General features: G+C 38.5%; 1 protein-coding gene across 1 annotated transcript in view; it reads left to right on the plus strand.

The window, feature by feature from the left end:
• The window catches only part of KLHL14 (kelch like family member 14), a 138,165-nt gene extending 124,348 nt beyond the window's left edge, over nt 1-13,817 (plus strand). The window contains 5 exon segments of the mRNA XM_043444330.1: nt 5,940-6,061; nt 6,064-6,129; nt 6,210-6,368; nt 9,471-9,628; nt 11,710-13,817. Coding sequence (XP_043300265.1) covers nt 5,940-6,061; nt 6,064-6,129; nt 6,210-6,368; nt 9,471-9,628; nt 11,710-11,850 — 646 coding nt within the window. The 3' untranslated portion in view covers nt 11,851-13,817.
• The last annotated feature ends 4,189 nt before the right edge of the window (nt 13,818-18,006 follow it).

Consider the following 18,006-nt stretch of genomic DNA (forward strand, 5'->3'; position numbering starts at 1 on the left):
TTTAGGTGTTATTCTTGTGGAAATATTACCTGCCAGCTAATCTAGGAAACGAAAAAGAAAAAAGAGAGGGCGGGGAGGGAAGAAAGGATAGAAGGAGGGAGGGAGGGAGGAAAATCACTTGGGAAGCACCAGTAACAAAACTTAAGTTTCACAGAGTAAGTGAAAAGCAAGAAACGTACATCAAAGAAGTTCCCAAATTTAAATATTTTGTTTCTAGCAGCCTTACAAGAAACAATGAGAAGCAATATTCTGTTTAACAAAATCTGTTATTTTTAACCTGATGGTAAAAGTCAAAAGTTGAAACAGATAGTGAAAGAAAGTGTTAGTGGCTCAGTCATGTGGGACTCTGAGAACCCATGGACTAAAGCCTGCCAGGCTCCTCTGTCCATGGGATTCTCAGACAAAAATACTGGAGTGGGTTGCCCCTGCCTACTCCAGGGGATCTTCCCGACTAAGGGATGAAACCCACATCTCCTGTGTCTCCTGCACTGCAAATGGATTCTTTACCCAGTGAGACATCAGGGAAGCCCTCTCAGTATGACTCTTGAGGATATGAACTGACCACCTTAAGCTTCAGAAAGGGCTTGTAAAAATCTGTACTATACACAGGTTCAAAGTGTATTTGTAGAGGGCATCGATAGTCATTTGAAACTTATCTCAATTCATTGAATACCATCTCTGTGGTTGGGAGAGGAGTTGGAGGGGTGGAGGAGGGAGAGAAAAACAACTTGAAATACAGATAGTGTCATTCCATTAAAAAAATCTTCAGTAAGCTTCCTTTTGCCCCCAAATAAAATAGCCTAATCAGGTGTGCTCTTCATGTGGGGAGGAGGGACAGGAAGCATTCCCAGGAGAGACCCAGTATGGTAAAATTTTAACCTCAAGCAAATGTTCACAGTTGCTGATAGACCATTAACTATCCAGTGCTTCTATGATGCATTTCATGAATTCTCACTGTGGGCATGTAAGGGCCTAAGTCAGAGACTCAGAACCTTCACTATTAAAATTTCTACATAAAAATGCACTTTTCATCAGGAAGTGAAACCTACTGATTTTTTTTCCCCATTCAGAACCTAACAGTGACACTGTGTGGATAAAGCTAGGAGTACACATGGAACATCACATTAGGAATGTCGGGGATAGACAGTTCTGACAGCTCCCTCGGGTGAAGAGAGGAAGGATCAAGATCAGAAAGAGGGAGAAAATTAAACTGTAGACAAGATAAAAGGAGTTCACACTGCCAGAAGATCTTTCTCTGATTCTCCACTACCTAAACTTAATTTAATAGAGAGTTTTGTGCTTGTTATGACTAGCATTTTTTCTCTTCTAGACCAGAATATAGTACATATAATACACAGAAAAACTTAGAATATAGTATATTGCAACTAACATGGTCCAAATTATGGAATTGGCCCACTAAAGACGGTTTATTAGTAAAATTAGTAACTTAGTTATTTCAGAGGCTCCAAAACTTGTAATAGAATCATACAGAAGAGGGATATTGACCTACCCTGTGTCAATGATGCAAAGAAATATCTGTTACTTTCATACAAATTTTCATAGACATGTCAGTCCTTTCCATGAAATATTTTAACTTGAGAAGGTAAAAGCACTAGTAAAGCAACCTTGACCCATCATATTCAATAAGAGAGCAATTGAAATCTGGTTAGAGAAATGGAAGGAACTAGGGTCTACCTATGTGCACTTAATTTTGCTATTGTTTTTAAACCTAATTTTATGTTTAGATGAGTTTTTATGTCCTTATACCAAAAAATTTCAAAATTTTAGGTTTTCAATTCCCTTAATAATCTGATTAAAAATTCCCCTCAAAATCTTTTTCTCCAAACATATGCCTCCAAAAAAATGCACATTCACAACATATATGTACACATATTTATAATATATTGGAGAGGGAAATGGCAACCCACTCCAGTGTGGTGGCCTGTGAAATCCCATGGACAGAGTAGACTGGTGGGCTACAGTCCATGGGTCACAAGGAGTCAGATGTGACTTACAACTAAACAACAGCATTATATGTGTGTGTGTGTGTGCATATCATTTTATTTAAAAGATTTTTTTTTACAATTTCAGAGCTTCACATACCCCTCAGAAGACATGGGCCCAGGTTAGCAGCAAACTTTATTTAGTGAAATCTGTCTCACCTGTTCATGCTCCTTCATAACATTCTCTCTTTTTCCATCATAGTTCTCTTCATCATTTTTCTGAGTTTTCCACAGCACACATTTCTGTCAAAACCATCAAGAAAATATAGGGGAAAAAATAGCCAAAATACTACTCTCAAATAAACAATGATGCTAACAAGTCCAGGACTATCCAGAAAAACTGAACTTTATATTCCAGCAATCCCATTTTGCATATACAGTGTATCCAAAGGAACCAAAACCAAGATCTCAAAGAGACGTCTGCACTGCCATGGTCATGGCAGCATTACTCACAAATGCCAAGATGTGGAAACAGACTAAGTGTCTGTTGACAGATAAATAAAGAAAATGTGGTGTGTATTAGATATGCAAGTATGTGCTCATTGCTCAGGCATGTCCAGCTCTTTGAGACCCCATGGACTGTAGCCCTCCAAGCTCCTCTGTCCATGGAATTTTCCTGGCAAGAATACCAAAGTGGGTTGCCATTTCCTCCTTCAGGGGATCTTCCCAACCTAGGGATCAAACCCGTATTTCTTGCATCTCCTGCATTGGCAGGCAGATTCTTTACCATTGCGCTACCTGGGAAGCCTACACACACACACACACACACACACACGTATATACTAGAATATTATTCAGCCGCAGAAAAGAAGGAAATTCTGCCACTTACATGACAAACATAAATGAGACTGAAGGTGATTACACTAAGTGAAATAAGCCAGACGGAGAAAGACAAATGCTGTATATCACTTATATGTGGAATTGTATTTTTAAAGTATTTCAAACTTAAAGAAGTAGCGATTAAAGTGGTGGCTGCCAGGGGATAGGGGTGAGGGAAATAGGGAGAGATTGATAAAAGGATGCAAACTTTCAATTGCAAGATGAGTAAGTTTTGAGGATCAAATTACAGCATGATAACTATAGTTAATAATACTTATTGTTTACTTGAAATTTGGTAAGAGAGTAGATCTTAAGTGTTCTCACCAAACAAAAATAGAGGTTAATATGTGAGCTGATGAAGTGTTAATTAATTTGATTGTGAAAGTCATTTGACAATGTATGCATGTACCAAATCATCACACTGTACCCTTGATGTTTATTTTAGTTTTGTCAATTATACCTCAACAAAACTGGAAAAAAACTGAATACATCACCATCTATAACATATGCCATATGTATATGGGCTTCCCCGGTGGCTCAGTGGTAAAGAATCCTCCTGCAATGCAGGAGACACAGGAGATGAGAATTTGATCCCTGGGTTAGGAAGATCCCCTGGAGAAGGCAGTGGCAACCCACTTCAGTATTCTTGCCAGAAAACAGAGGAGCCTGGCAGGCTACAGTTCATAGGGTGGCAAAGAGTTGGACATGAACGACTAAGCATGCATGTATATGGTACTAAATTGTGTTTAAAAATTAAAGAATTTAGTCATCACTGAAAATGCCATTAGGAGAAGTTTATATGCAAACATCACAATGGCTGCTTTTTTATTTTTTTTTTATTTTTATTATTATTTTTTTTAATTAGTTGGAGGCTAATTACTTCACAACATTTCAGTGGGTTTTGTCATACATTGATATGAATCAGCCATAGATTTACACGTATTCCCCCATCCCGATCCCCCCCTCCCACCTCCCTCTCCACCCGATTCTTCTGGGTCTTCCCAGTGCACCAGGCCCGAACACTTGTCTCATGCATCCCACCTGGGCTGGTGATCTGTTTCACCATAGATAATATACATGCTGTTCTTTCGAAACATCCCACCCTCACCTTCTCCCACAGAGTTCAAAAGTCTGTTCTGTACTTCTGTGTCTCTTTTTCTGTTTTGCATATAGGGTTATCGTTACCATCTTTCTAAATTCCATATATATGTGTTAGTATGCTGTAATGTTCTTTATCTTTCTGGCTTACTTCACTCTGTATAATGGGCTCCAGTTTCATCCATCTCATTAGAACTGCTTTTTTAAAAATTTTTATCCAAATAATGTCAACTGACAGTTCATGAGAGTGAACAAAATGTTGACACTATGACAAGCACTTTACAATATGTCATATGGCCAGGCAATCTGATTCCAGAGTCCTAACCGTTCATCAAGATGCTATATACTGCTTCCCAGAGGTCTTGACACTTTATAAACACAGCTTGGAAAATCTTCAAACAATATAGGTTTACCTGATTCAAAACCTCTAGGACTCTTTATTTTGCTATTGACTTTGCCCAAGAGTCTTAGCATCAATTTTTATAAAATTTTATAAATAATTTTTATAAAATTTTATAAATTTTTATAAAAACCATTAATTCATCAAACATAAGTTATGTTCTCTGAGGGGCTAGTGCATGCATGCTCAGTTGTGTCCAACTCTTTGTGACCCCGTGCATAACCTTGCAGGCTCCTCTGTTCATGAGACTTCCCAGGCAAGAATACTGGAGCAGGTTGCCATTTCCTCCCCCAGGAGATCTTCCCAACCCAGAGATCAAACCTGCATCTCCTGAGTCTCCTGTATTGGTAGGCAGATTCTTTACCACTGAGCCACCTGGGAAGCCTCTGAAGGGCTTGGCACGTCACAATTATTCTTTTCCAGTATTGACCCACATGTTATCCTTATGAAGTATTTTATTCCAGTAGCATCAGTGAGAAAAAAAGAAGCTAAAGATTAAAGTCTTGCTTAAGATTTCAACCTTGTCATCCTAACTCCAACTTTTTGAGTACTCTTCCAACTTCTTTTCTCCCTCAGCTCTTATTTATTATTAGTTGCTAAACTTTACATCTTCCTTTAATATATCTTCCATCACCACTTTCCATGTCTTCTACTAGAACTCTATATCAGGTCCTCAATCTCTCACTCCTAGATTGTATTCTCCCTCAGAAAGGCCTTCCTGTCTCCAATCCTTTCAATACAACTTGCATGTCTTTTGCCTTTGAAGGAAGGTGAGGTAATTTAATAAATAGTCTTTCTTGAAAAGAGATTTAAAAATATCCTATGGCTTTGTAAGAACACCAAGAGTTACACAGATGAAATTCCTAAGAGCAAACTTTCAACACTGTATTCAGTCCGAAAAGTTTCTCTACTTGCAGTCATACTGGGGGAAAAAAGAGAAAAAAAAAGATAATTGAAGAAAAATTTTGATGATGTAGTTCTCTTATAAATTGGGAACAATGACCCTTGAAGGACCATAAAGAAAGTGAATGTCAAGATAATTTATTATTGTTACATTATCTACCTCATTTTTCACTTTGTCTTACTGAGCTGTGATATCTTTACAAGGTACCAAATATCCCAAACATTAGTGAACACTTGAATAGTGTATAAAAGCAAGATAAAAAGAGCTAAAACAAAGAGTTGTAAATTTCTCCTCTACTGTGATTTTAGTGTCAATAATGTTAACCAGGATGGGCATTACGGATGATTACTATTCAAGGTCTCTGATTTAGCAAGGAGTCATTTGTGTAATGTCCAAAGATCTGTACCCCTTTCTGGGGCTTCCCTGATGGCTCAGCATGTAATGAATCTGCCTGCAATGCAGGAGACACATGAGATGAGGCTTCAATCACTGAGTCAGAAAGATCCCCTGGAGATGATCATGGCAACCCACTCCAGTATTCTTACCTGGAGAATCCTATGGACAGAGGAGCCTGGTGGGCTACAGTCCAAAGGGTCACAAAGAGTTGGACATGACTGAGTGACTGAGGAGGATGCCCCCGCTTTCCCTGACTGATTGGGCTACTTTGTGATTTACAGAGGGGTGTTTTTTTGTTGGGTTTTTTTTTTCATTGTAGAAGAGCCAGTTTCTACGCATGCCGGTTGGACAAACATTTATATGTGATTGGTGGACGGAATGAAACTGGTTACTTGTCCAGTGTGGAGTGCTATAACCTGGAAACAAATGAATGGCGTTACGTGTCTCTCTGCCACAGCCTCTGGCAGCTCATGCAGGAGCAGTGCACAATGGGAAAATATACATTTCAGGCAAGTCATTCCTCCACTTTCTGCTACAAAGTTCAGTTCCAAGGCACTTCTTGACTTGTGTGTCTATGTTTAATTCACAGGGGGTGTACACAATGGAGAGTATGTCCCGTGGCTATATTGCTATGACCCCGTCATGGATGTCTGGGCTCGAAAACAAGATATGAACACAAAACGCGCCATCCACACTTTGGCTGTGATGAATGATCGCTTATATGCAATTGGAGGAAATCATTTGAAAGGTCTTCTTTTTTTAAAATCACAATAACATTTGCATCTCATGTTTCTTGCTAAGGGGGTTTCTTGTTAGATAATCATAGTTAACCAAGTATAAAACATGTTGACCAAATAAAATCTACTCTTTGCAAATTAGCAGTACCCTTGGGCAAGCACTTATTTTGGCTCTCCTGCAGATAGGATTATTTTGAAGTTACCACACACATTAAAGAAATGAATAATGATGTCTACAGAAAATAAAAAACAAGAGCATTAATAACTGAAAAGCACAAACAATTGGTTGTAACAATGAATTCAGTAAAATAAATTATCCCTTATCACCAAGTTATAGTAATGGATTTTTTCCAGAAAATTGTTTTTGTAATCATCGTAAAGAACCTTTTTTTTTTTTTAATTTAGAGCTGCACAAAGAAATGAATGTGATTTTTCTTAAAGAAAACAGAATTTCATGTCTAAATTTAGAATTCTTTGAAGAGTTGAATATCAAACCATCTATGATTCTCAAATTCTTTCCATTTGCTTATTTAATAAGTAACATTGTATTCTTAGAACCACATGTGGCTCTTTTCCCTCCTTATTGTGTATATGGCAGCATGTTTTTTGTAGTTTGTGTGCGTGTGTGTAGCACTGAATTTTACAGGAAAGCAGAGAGAGCTGTGATGCTGAGAACATTGTGGAACCACTTTGAGCTTCAGTTTTCTCATCTGTAAATGAAGAAGCTGGTCAAGTTGGTCTCTAAAATCTCCACCAGCTCTGACCTTCCATGATTCTTGAAACTGAATGAAATGAAATACAGGCCATCTGGGCATGGCACATAAGGCCATTCTATGCATTTATTTTCCAATCATATACCCATATATGGGATTTTTGGTGGCTCAGATGGTAAAGAGTCTGCCTGCAATGCGGGAGACCCGAGTTTGATCCCTGGGCCAGAAATATCCCCTGGAGATAGGAATGGCAACCCACTCCAGTATTCTTGCCTGGAAAATCCCATGGATGGAGGAGCCTGGTGGGCTACAGTCCAAAGGGTCACAAAGAGTTGGACATAAATGAGCAATTTCACCTTTGTTCATGCATTTATTTTCCAATCATATACCCATCTTAAACCACAGGTTAGATACGGATATTTTTTCTGTTATTTTGTAATACATATCTACCCCTAAATGTAATAAGTACTGGATAAGTGTCATTTTTAAGTATTTTCAAGTTTATAATAGTTAAAGCACGTCATCACAGGTGTTTATATAATCAGACTGTTAAAAAAAAGTAAAAGATTTTGAGAGAATTGAATATTCACTTAAGAAAGGCAGTTAAGTTTTGTCTGTAAAAGTGAGTCTTTTGAAGCCTATTCGTTTGGTTTCAAATCTCAGCCTAGCTACAGGCTGTGTGACTTATTTAGGTTAAAATTCCATCTGTTCCTCAGTTTCTCATCTATAAAATGAATATAATGTAGAAATATCTATAGGGTGGTTGAGAGGATTAAATGAGTTCCTTCATATAAAATACTTAGAAAAGAACCAGATTATTATAAGCAGTCTATAAAATGCTTGCCTTAGCTATTACTATTTTAAAGCTTTTTCAGTTCAGTTCAGTTCAGTCGCTCGGTTGTGTCTGACTCTTTGCGACCCCATGAACCACAGCACACCCGGCCTCCCTGTCCATCACCAACTCCTGGAGTTCACCCAAACCCATATCCATTGAGTCTGTGATGCTATCCAACCATCTCATCCTCTGTCATCCCTTTCTCCTGCCCTCAATCTTTCCCAGCATCAGGGTCTTTTCAAATGAGTCAGCTCTTCGCATCAGGTGGCCAAAGTATTGGAGTTTCATCTTCAGCATCAGTCCTTCCAATGAACACCCAGGACTGATTTCCTTTAGGATGGACTGGTTGGATCTCCTTGCAGTCCAAGGGGCTCTCAAGAGTCTTCAACACCATAGTTCAAAAGCATCAATTCTTTGGTGCTCAGCTTTCTTTATAGTACAGCTCTCAAATCCATACATGAACACTGGAAAAACCATAGCCTTGACTAGACAGACCTTTGTTGGCAAAGTAATGTCTCTGCTTTTCAATATGCTGTCTAAGTTGGTTATAACTTTCCTTCCAAGGAGTAAGCGTCTTTTAATTTCATGGCTACAATCACCATCTGCAGTGATTTTGGAGCCCAGAAAAATAAAGTCAGCCACTGTTTCCCCATCTATCTCCCATGAAGTGATGGGACCAGATGCCATGATCTTAGTTTTCTGAATGTTAAGCTTTAAGCCAACTTTTTCACTCTCCTCTTTCACCTTCATCAAGAGGCTCTTTAGTTCTTCTTCACTTTCTGCCATAGGGTGGTGTCATCTGCATATCTGAGGTTATTGATATTTCTCCCGCAATCTTGATTCCAGCCTGTGCCTCCTCCAGCCCAGCATTTCTCATGATGTACTCTGCATATAAGTTATATAAGCAGGGTGACAATATACAGCCTTGAGGTATTCCTTTTCCTATTTGGAACCAGTCTGTTGTTCCATGTCCAGTTCTAACTGTTGCTTCCTGACCTGCATACAGGTTTCTCAAGAGGCAGGTCAAGTGGTCTGGTATTCCCACCTCTTGAAGAATTTTCCACAGTTTGTTGTGATCCACACAGTCAAAGGCTTTGGCATAGTCAATAAAGCAGAAATAGACATTTTTCTGGAACTCTCTTGCTTTTTCAATGATCCAACGGATGTTGGCAATTTGATTTCTGGTTCCTCTGTCTTTTCTAAAAGGAGCTTGAACATCTGGAATTTCACGGTTCACATATTGCTAAAACTTTTTAATAAGATTTAAGTAAATCTTTACTGATACTCCAAGGTAAATCAACCTTTGCCAATGACATCTAGCCAGGCATTTTTGCTTTAAATTAATCCAAAACATCAAGTGTTGGGGTTTGGGAGGATTTTTTATTCGTTTGCTTGTCAGGTCTTTCTGACATCTCCCGATTTCACCCTTAAATTTATACATACATCTGCAAAGGTATAGCTGTCTATTTCTTGGCTCTGGTCATTTATTTTAAAAGAAGCCCTACCCTTAAATTGAAACCCCGAGAGTTTATTCTTTGTTAATTCCATTTTGCTATGTCACTTAGGTTTCTCCCATCTCGATGTAATGCTGGTGGAATGCTATGACCCAAAAGGTGACCAGTGGAATATTCTCCAGACACCCATTTTAGAGGGTCGCAGTGGTCCTGGCTGCGCAGTGCTTGATGACAGCATTTACCTGGTGGGAGGCTACAGCTGGAGCATGGTACGTGTCTGCATTTACCTTCTCGTCCTCCTTTTTGCTTGTGCTTACTTTTCATTTCCCTCCAAATGTGTTACCACGCACACAAATACCTTTTAAGAGTATCACGCTTATATGCACACAATAAATTACTTTAAGCAGTAAAATAGAATCAGTGTGGTTGGTGTAGAGCTGGCTTGCTGTCTGGTCAATGGTATCACAAAATGCGGTAGGTCTCAGCTTCTCTCCCATCCTCATGCTTTCCAGCTAAAAGTCGGGCTGAAGTGGTTTTACAGATGTCTGTTAAATCTGTTTAGGAGAGTCTGAAAAGTTTCTGACAGGCAAAGCGTAGAAAATGGAAAATAATGGTTCAGTTATCCACAAATTCTATTTAGGATTATGTAATTTGCCATTGCTTTCCACTTTGCCCCACTCTTTACCATGAAAATTTCCAAACGTACACAAAAACTGAGAGCTGAGTGGGCCCTCATTAGTGTACCATCCAATTTCGGCAACCTATCAGTGCTTTGCAATACTTACTGTATCTCTCCTCCTTCTAAAAATATTTGGTTGAAGCAATTTGAAGCAAATTCTAGACATATTATTTCAACCTAAATGCTCCAGTATTTCTTTGTAAAAACATCACTTGTTTATATAAACACACTATCATTATTACACCCAATAAAATCAACAGTAATTCCTTTATATCCTATCCATTTTCAAGTTTATCCCATTGATCTGGAAAAAAAAATCTGCTTTTCAAATTGACATGTTCAAATTAGGATTCAAAAGGCCTCACTTACATTTTGCTATTATATCTCAGACATCCCCCACAGTCTGGAGAATTACGCCTACCCCTCGTTCTGTCCCATACCGTTGACTTGTTGAAACAGCAAGGTCAGTTATCTTATAGAATATCCAACATTCTGGTATTGGTTAATGATTTCCTTGTGTTGACATTTAAAAATAGTCTTCTGTCTCCATAGTTCCTATAGACTGTTATTGGTAAGGACCTGAGTTCAGCTTTAAAAGAATTTTATTTATTTATTTATTTTATTAATAGCAAGAACATACAGGAGGGGGGCTATGTAATTCAGATGACATATCAGAAGACTAAAGTCTAAAGGTCTACACAGCCACTTTTGAAATGATGACTGTATTTTCCTATAAGAATGTGTTGGTTTTATAAGATTAATTTGGGGTTTTAATAATATTAATTAACCTCATTTCTTTTGCATCCAGCAAGATTGTTATTTAAAGTTTTGAAGAGCCTTTAAAAGTTATAGTCTTGTGGAAGTGAACTGTATTGACATATATCACTAGATATTAATCTACGTCCTTATTTGCTGGCATACATTGCTAGCTGCAAAAGTGTGTATGTTTGGAACCAGAAGATGATTATGTTGGTTGGGATTTTGGGGTTTTTTTCTTGCCTATGGTAAAAAACAAGGCTGCTTTGGTTAAGAAAGGGAAATATACAAGCACTAGCCACCTAGGTTAACAAAGGAAACAATATCAAAGACATTTTTTATTCCTCATGTGGCCCCTTGAAAACAAATAGATCAACATGTGAAGAAATTGACAAACCTTCATTTCCAGTTTATTTTAAACTGGTTTTGAACCCTCTGTCTCTGATTCTGTATAGTAGTAAGATAAAAAATGGAAAAGTGAGGTGATAATCTAAAATCCAATTTACTTCAATTATTTGAATGTTTAAGATAATTATTTCTTTTTTAAAACTTAAACGAGGGATAATTTCCAACTTGGGGTAAGTTATCATAGAATATTTAAGATAAATTTTCCTTTTGTAAAACTTAAACCAGAAGGATAATTTCCAACGTGGGCTAAGTTATCATAAAGGATTTGTAAACCATCTGGGGCATTATAGTTGCTTGATTTTATTATCAGCCACACATACACCCAAAATCTTGCTGGCCTCAAATTCTCCCTTAGAATACAATAATTTAAAATTCACCGCTTTTATTTGGAATTTTTTAGCAAGAGCAGAGAGACAAGACTGTCTTCCCAAGGTAGATGTGATAAATAAGGTTGCCATGGCACTTCTCTGAACAGCCTTCCCTAAGGCTCTCTGCTCTCCATTCCAGGGAGCCTACAAGTCATCCACAATTTGCTATTGTCCAGAAAAAGGCAGCTGGACAGAACTCGAAGGAGATGTGGCAGAACCGCTGGCAGGGCCAGCCTGTGCAACAGTTATCCTGCCCGCCTGCGTACCTTACAACAAATAACAGCAGGAAACCCCGGAACGACGCATTCTAGGAAGCAGTGACAAGTGACATCCCTGTTGTAGCCAGAACAATGCTACATCTGCCGAAACCCACTTTAGTGTCTGATGATTTACAAGAAGCTACAAAAGGAAAAGACCTGTTCTTGAACGGAAACTCTGTCTGTAACTCGGATCACATCAAACTTCCTGTGGTGACAGACTCTTCCATTTCAGACTGGTTTTAACTTGTCCCAGCTTTATGAAATCCCCTCATGTGGATCTCGACTTTCAACAGGATAAAGAAAATACAGCAGAGTGCCCCCCGAGAGACCTGAGATCAGTATTGTGCATTGTAGTTTACCTGCATGTGATCTATGTTGAAGTTTTGGGGATATTGTGTTCATGAATGATTCCAAATTTGACCCACCAAAACACTCATACTACATTACAGAAATGGCTACTGATTCTATATTCCTAACCTGTGGCAGCTTCACAGATTCTGTAGGCAACACAGTTATAGAAACTCATGTAAGACTGAAGAGGAATGTTTTTGTTCCATAGAACTTCATTTTATATACCTTCTGCCCCTCACAGCACCTCGTGGGAACCGAGAAGCAAAAGATATTTGGCTCTTGTAGCAACTTCTTTCTGCCCTGTCAGTTCCAGGCTAACCAGAGTCATAAATTCTGTGTCCTCAGTTTTATCCAAAAAATTAAAACAAAATGCACTGTTCAGTTAATAGAGGCTCAGGCTTTCTAATTTGGGGTAGCATATAAGTACTGAACAGGGCCTCCCAGGTGGTGCTAGTGGTAAAGAACCCGCCTGCCAATGCAGGAGACTTAAGAGACATGAGTTCAATCCCTGGATTGGGACGATCCCTTGGAGGAGGGTATGGCAGCCCACTCCAATATTTTTTGCCTGGGGAATCCCATGGACAGAGGAGCCTGGTGGGCTACAGTCCATGGGGTCACAAAGAGCCTAAGGAGCAACCTGTAGCTCCTCAAACAATAGCTCTCCCTCTTCCACACCTTTGGCTCTAGAAAAGACTCTAGATGTGGCTCTAGAAAAGCACCTGATGAACCCTCCTTCCCCTCAACTCATTACATTTCTTTGTTGTCACCAGAGATGCCTGGGCTCAGTGAAGCGAGCCATCACTAGCTGTCTTGAGAAGCATGAGGAGTTTAGGAGCAGAAGGTCAGAAAAGGATGAGACAGTATCAGTGTGACCTACAATAGAGAAAAACTAGCAGCAACATGGATTTGATCTTCAAGCTCTTCAGAGCTGCCACAGCAACAATTAGGAATAAATCAAAGCCTAAAATATTTTGTGAATCACCCAGAGATGTTTTCAAATCCCTCAACAAGTATGTCGTTCAAAAATAACCACATAGGGAAGCCACTGATTAAAATTGCCCTGGTGACAGTGTTTCACTGTGGAGCATGTCAAGATGGATGGGTGTACTGGAATCCAATGCCATTTCTACAGTAAAGTGCAATCCTTGTTGTTTTTGTATTTATTTGTATGTTCAGATCCAAAGGATCCGTTGTAAAAATATATATATATAAATATATATATCCAGTGGAATCAACTTTTCATTTCTTTTTCCTTGACCGCATATGAATACATAGAAAGAAAGGTTACAGTACTTTGTGATAAAATTCCCAGCCGATGTCATGAAGAATACAAGGTCTCCTTCAAAACCTTTTATTGTCAACAGTCCCCATCTCTTCCCAAAGTCAGTTTATATAAGGGTATTTGCTTTCCTTGGACTTGTTCTTCATTTATTTTTTATTTCTAGCCAAAATAAATAAAAGCATTTATGAGAACTATAAGTAAAGCTTTCTGTCTTTCAGAAAGGCATAAACTATTAGAAAGTGAAGAGTGAATAAATAAATAAGTCACAGAGAATGTAAATTTTGTACAGTATTAGAATGTGTAAATGAAGCTTGCTTGGAAGGGGAAAACTTTAAATAAAAACTTTATGTACTAATTCAACTGTCTCTCATATTCTGACTTATAAAGCATGTGTATAAATCTACACACTAAGTTGAGGGTTTGTAATTTGTAAATGCATAAATATTTTTCTTCTGCAGATACACTTTATCAATTTATTTAGCTTCCTGGCCCTACATACATGTATGTAGTATTAATGCTAAAGATTACAGAATGTTTCAGAAAAAGTGTTGTGAGTTATAAATCATGAACTGAATCTGGTTTTTCCATTGTAAAAATGTTACAATGAGGCATACTTATCCAAGATCTAATAACAGAGTACTTATAGAAATTATTAGAGGCACCTTATGCATGAAACAATACTTGCACTCTTTCTAAAGGGTACCCCTTTAGAAACCCTAACCCTAAATGAATCACACATTTAATTAAGTCAACTCTCTAAATATACAGTGTTTCATTTTATTTTTAGAAATCTGAGGGGGGAAAAAATTGTTCAGGGCAAGGAAAGGATGGGGCTGTGGAAGACAGTAAGAGAAACTGAGGCATGTGGTTGCAGGTTTGGGCAAACTTCCAGGCAAAAAGCCTGCAAACTAGAAAGTATTTAATCCTTCCCTGGCAAATCTTCCATTATTGATGACTAAACTGGTAATTAAAGGGTCATTTGACTCTCCCCAATATTCCACAGAAGCAAGAGTAATGGAGTTTCTTTTACCCACTGGAATCTTCAGCTCACCATGCTAGTGTAGCATAGCAGAAAAGGCCCTTCTCTATAGTAGCCTCCTCTTCTCCTGAGCCGATGGCCAGTTGTTGCAGAACTTCTTTCTAGTACTCTGAAGCCTCAAAAGCTCTAGTGCTGACCAGTTATCATGATCAATTAAGCAATTATACTTGGCTTTCTCCTAACCCCAGGGTCCACCTACTTTAAATCCATATGTGTGTGTACTCAGTCATATCCAACTCTTTGCAACCCCATGGACTGTAGTCCACTAGGCTCCTCTGCCCATGGAATTTTCCCGGTAAGAATACTAGAGTGGGTTGCCATTTCCTTCTCCTTAAGTCCATGACTAGACTAAAACTGGAAGAGAAAACATAAGGACCAGATTTTTTTTAATTAGTTAGGCTGTGTCTGTGGTCTTAAAGTTAGTATCTGTGTTTGTTCTCCCCTGTGAGGGTCAAATTTCTCGTTTCCCAACTGCTTGACATATCACTTAACCAACTCATCACTATCAACACTGTAAGTACCAAGTATTTATTGAGCATATCCTCAAAGGCATCGCTGTAAATTCCAGGCTTCTGATTAAACTTGGTTCTCTAGGTCAAAATATTTTTAAATGAACAAGAAAACCAGCTAAAATTGGATTGGTAAAGCATAGCAAAGCCAATTAATACACACTGGTGAGTATCTTAATAGACTGAGTTCCCGTGGATGAGGTAGAAGGAAGACCATGACTGATCAAGCCTGACTTCCCTAGAAGCACCTGACCTAGAGAATGTTGAAATTTTGGCGGAAAATAAAATGGCAGTGAGAAAAAAGAAGAAAGGTCAATGTAAGGAGAAAATATCCAAATTCTTAGTATGTTTGGTACAATGGTAGAGTGCTATGCTGCCTTGTGCGTTAAATACGGGCCTTATATTGGGTTGTGTGTGCATGTGAAGTCACTCAGTTGTGTCCAACTCTTTGTGATGTTATGGACTATAGCCCGCCAGGCTCCCCTGTCCATGGGATTCTCCAGGCAAGAATGCTGGAGTGGGTTGCCATTCCCTTCTCCTGGGGTTTGAAGCCACATCCCTTATGTCTCCTGCATGGGCAGGCAGATTCTTTACCACTAGCACCACTTGAGAAGTCGTATATTGGGTGGGTTTCTTAATAAAGTTTTCCTACATTGGTTGACTCTCAGGTTTGGTGCATAAACAAAATGTTCAGTTCTATCTAGAGATGCAGACTGAGAGTGTGTGTCAAGAATACAACACAGTGGGGTAGGACTAAGGAAAAAGTCTTCTACAAATTGAAGCTTGAGTGGCCTGTTCTATTCTAGGCTGTTGCCTAGCATATATTAAAGACTCAGTAATTATCAATTTTTAACATTTGCAGGAGTAGCATTACCTTAATGTTTTTAGCTCACTGATATTGTTAAAAACAAAATAGTTGGAGTGACTTGACATTTAGGACTGTCTACTCAGGCTCAGAATAATTATATCACTTCAGGTAAAGTGGTCCTTGATTGTGATCTCTCCTTCCATTTTTTCACTTATTAAGTTGACTCTTTGTGACCTTCCAAAACCCCTTTGAACAACAAAGTGACATATGAGAAAAGGCAGGGGAAGGGGAACATTTGGCTGCAGGACGAAGTCACCCTACATTTAGAGAGCCGGCAGGCTCTTGACTCCCAATATAGTCCCTCAAATCTGGGTCATTTGGAAACTGATCGAACTAAATTAGGAAAGTGGAATAAAGGAATAGGATTTAGTTATTGATTCAAAGTTATATGAACAATATTATAACAACATAACACTTCCACTGACTTCATGTTTGTTATGGATCAGGAATACTACCGGGCATTTCATGTGTTTTCTTATTTCCTCCTCTAGACAGTTCTATAAAGCAAATGTGAGTCATGTATGAAAAGTAAGGACACACTCTCGGAAGGGATGAACTATTTGATATACAGCTCATAGGCAGCAGAACTAGGATTCAACCTAAGGCTTTAATCTAACCTCCAACCATCGTATTCTCCTGCTAACAAAGTTCATTTCTTAGATCAATCATTTGAAGTCGTGTAGGAAATCCTGGTGAACTGGCTGCTTTTTCCATAAGTGACTAGGATGTGCTGGAGGGGAATATGAACAACTAACGATAGTGCATCATGGCAAATGCTATGTTGTTGTTGTGAATGAACCCCTGGGAAGAATGAGCAGAAGGAACTTGCTCTGTGAACTTGGGGCATCCTCTAGTTCCTCCAACTTCAGCTTTGTCATCTGTATATAGAGTGATAATCTCATCTTCAGAACATTATTGAACAAATCATATGTAAAGAATGTGAAAACACTTTGCACCTTGTAAACCCTGAAGAAAAATACACAAATCAGCTATTAGAATGCAATGACTAAATCCAACTTCTAGCCTGGCAATGATACCTTAAAATCTGGCCTCAGTCTCACTTGCAAGTCACATTTTTCTTTGCTGTTCTGCTCATTGAGCACTGTGAATCCTTGCTTTTCCACATAAACAGCTATGCTTTTCCATCTTTGCCTTTTTGCTTGTGCAATTTCTCCACAGAGAATGCCATTTCATGCTCAACACAATCTATTAAAATCCTGTCTTTAAAGGTCATGTTCAAACTTCACTGCCTTCATTAAGCCTTCGTGATCACAACAGTCCTATGTGATGGTTTTCATCTGACTTCCCGTGGCTCTCTTACTTTCTATACTCCATACTTTTTATAAGATTTTATGTTTTACCCACTTACTAGACTCAGCATTCCTTGAGGGTAGAGATAATAAGCAATATGTCTTTGAAAAAACCATGAAGTCATGAAATATTTCTCAAATAAAAGTCCTGTGTTTTTAAATGATTAATATAATCGAGTTATGAACATTTGGGGAAATTCAGAGGGATGAGAGAAAATTACGTTTAATACAATGACAAGTCTTTTGGGCTCCAGACTCTTCCCTGTCTTTTTCATTTGCACTTTTGCATTCTGTACAACTGGATTTATATCTTTCTTTAAAGTCTTATTGAATTTGTTGCAGTATTGTTTCTGGTTTATGTTTTGGGGCTTTTGCCACGAGGCATGTGGGATCTTGGCTCCCTGACTAGGGATCGAACCTACACTCCCTATACTGGAGGGCGAAGTCCTAATTACTGGACTGCCAGGAAGGTCCCTGAATTTATATCTTGATCTCTTAAACATTCAACATTTCATCAACATGTTTCTGTGTGACAAGATGGTCTCTATAGTAATTTTAATAATTTCATAGTATGCTGAACAAACATTCAAACATTGGCAAATTTCGATTTATGTACTGGTGTCACATGTAATCCTCAAACATTCTTTTGTATTCCTTCTGATTCCTCAAACCAGTTTTACTCCACAATTCATGTTCTTCTCAGCTACTAATATGGTTTCACCATAACATACTCTTTGAAATACATGAAAGTTTCTATCTCTCCAGAGATGTTGTTTATTCAGCCATCCCTGATCCTTCTCCTCAGTTAACATGTGTA

Source organism: Cervus canadensis, chromosome 23, assembly GCF_019320065.1.
Source record: "Cervus canadensis isolate Bull #8, Minnesota chromosome 23, ASM1932006v1, whole genome shotgun sequence".
NCBI classification, from domain to species: domain Eukaryota; kingdom Metazoa; phylum Chordata; class Mammalia; order Artiodactyla; family Cervidae; genus Cervus; species Cervus canadensis.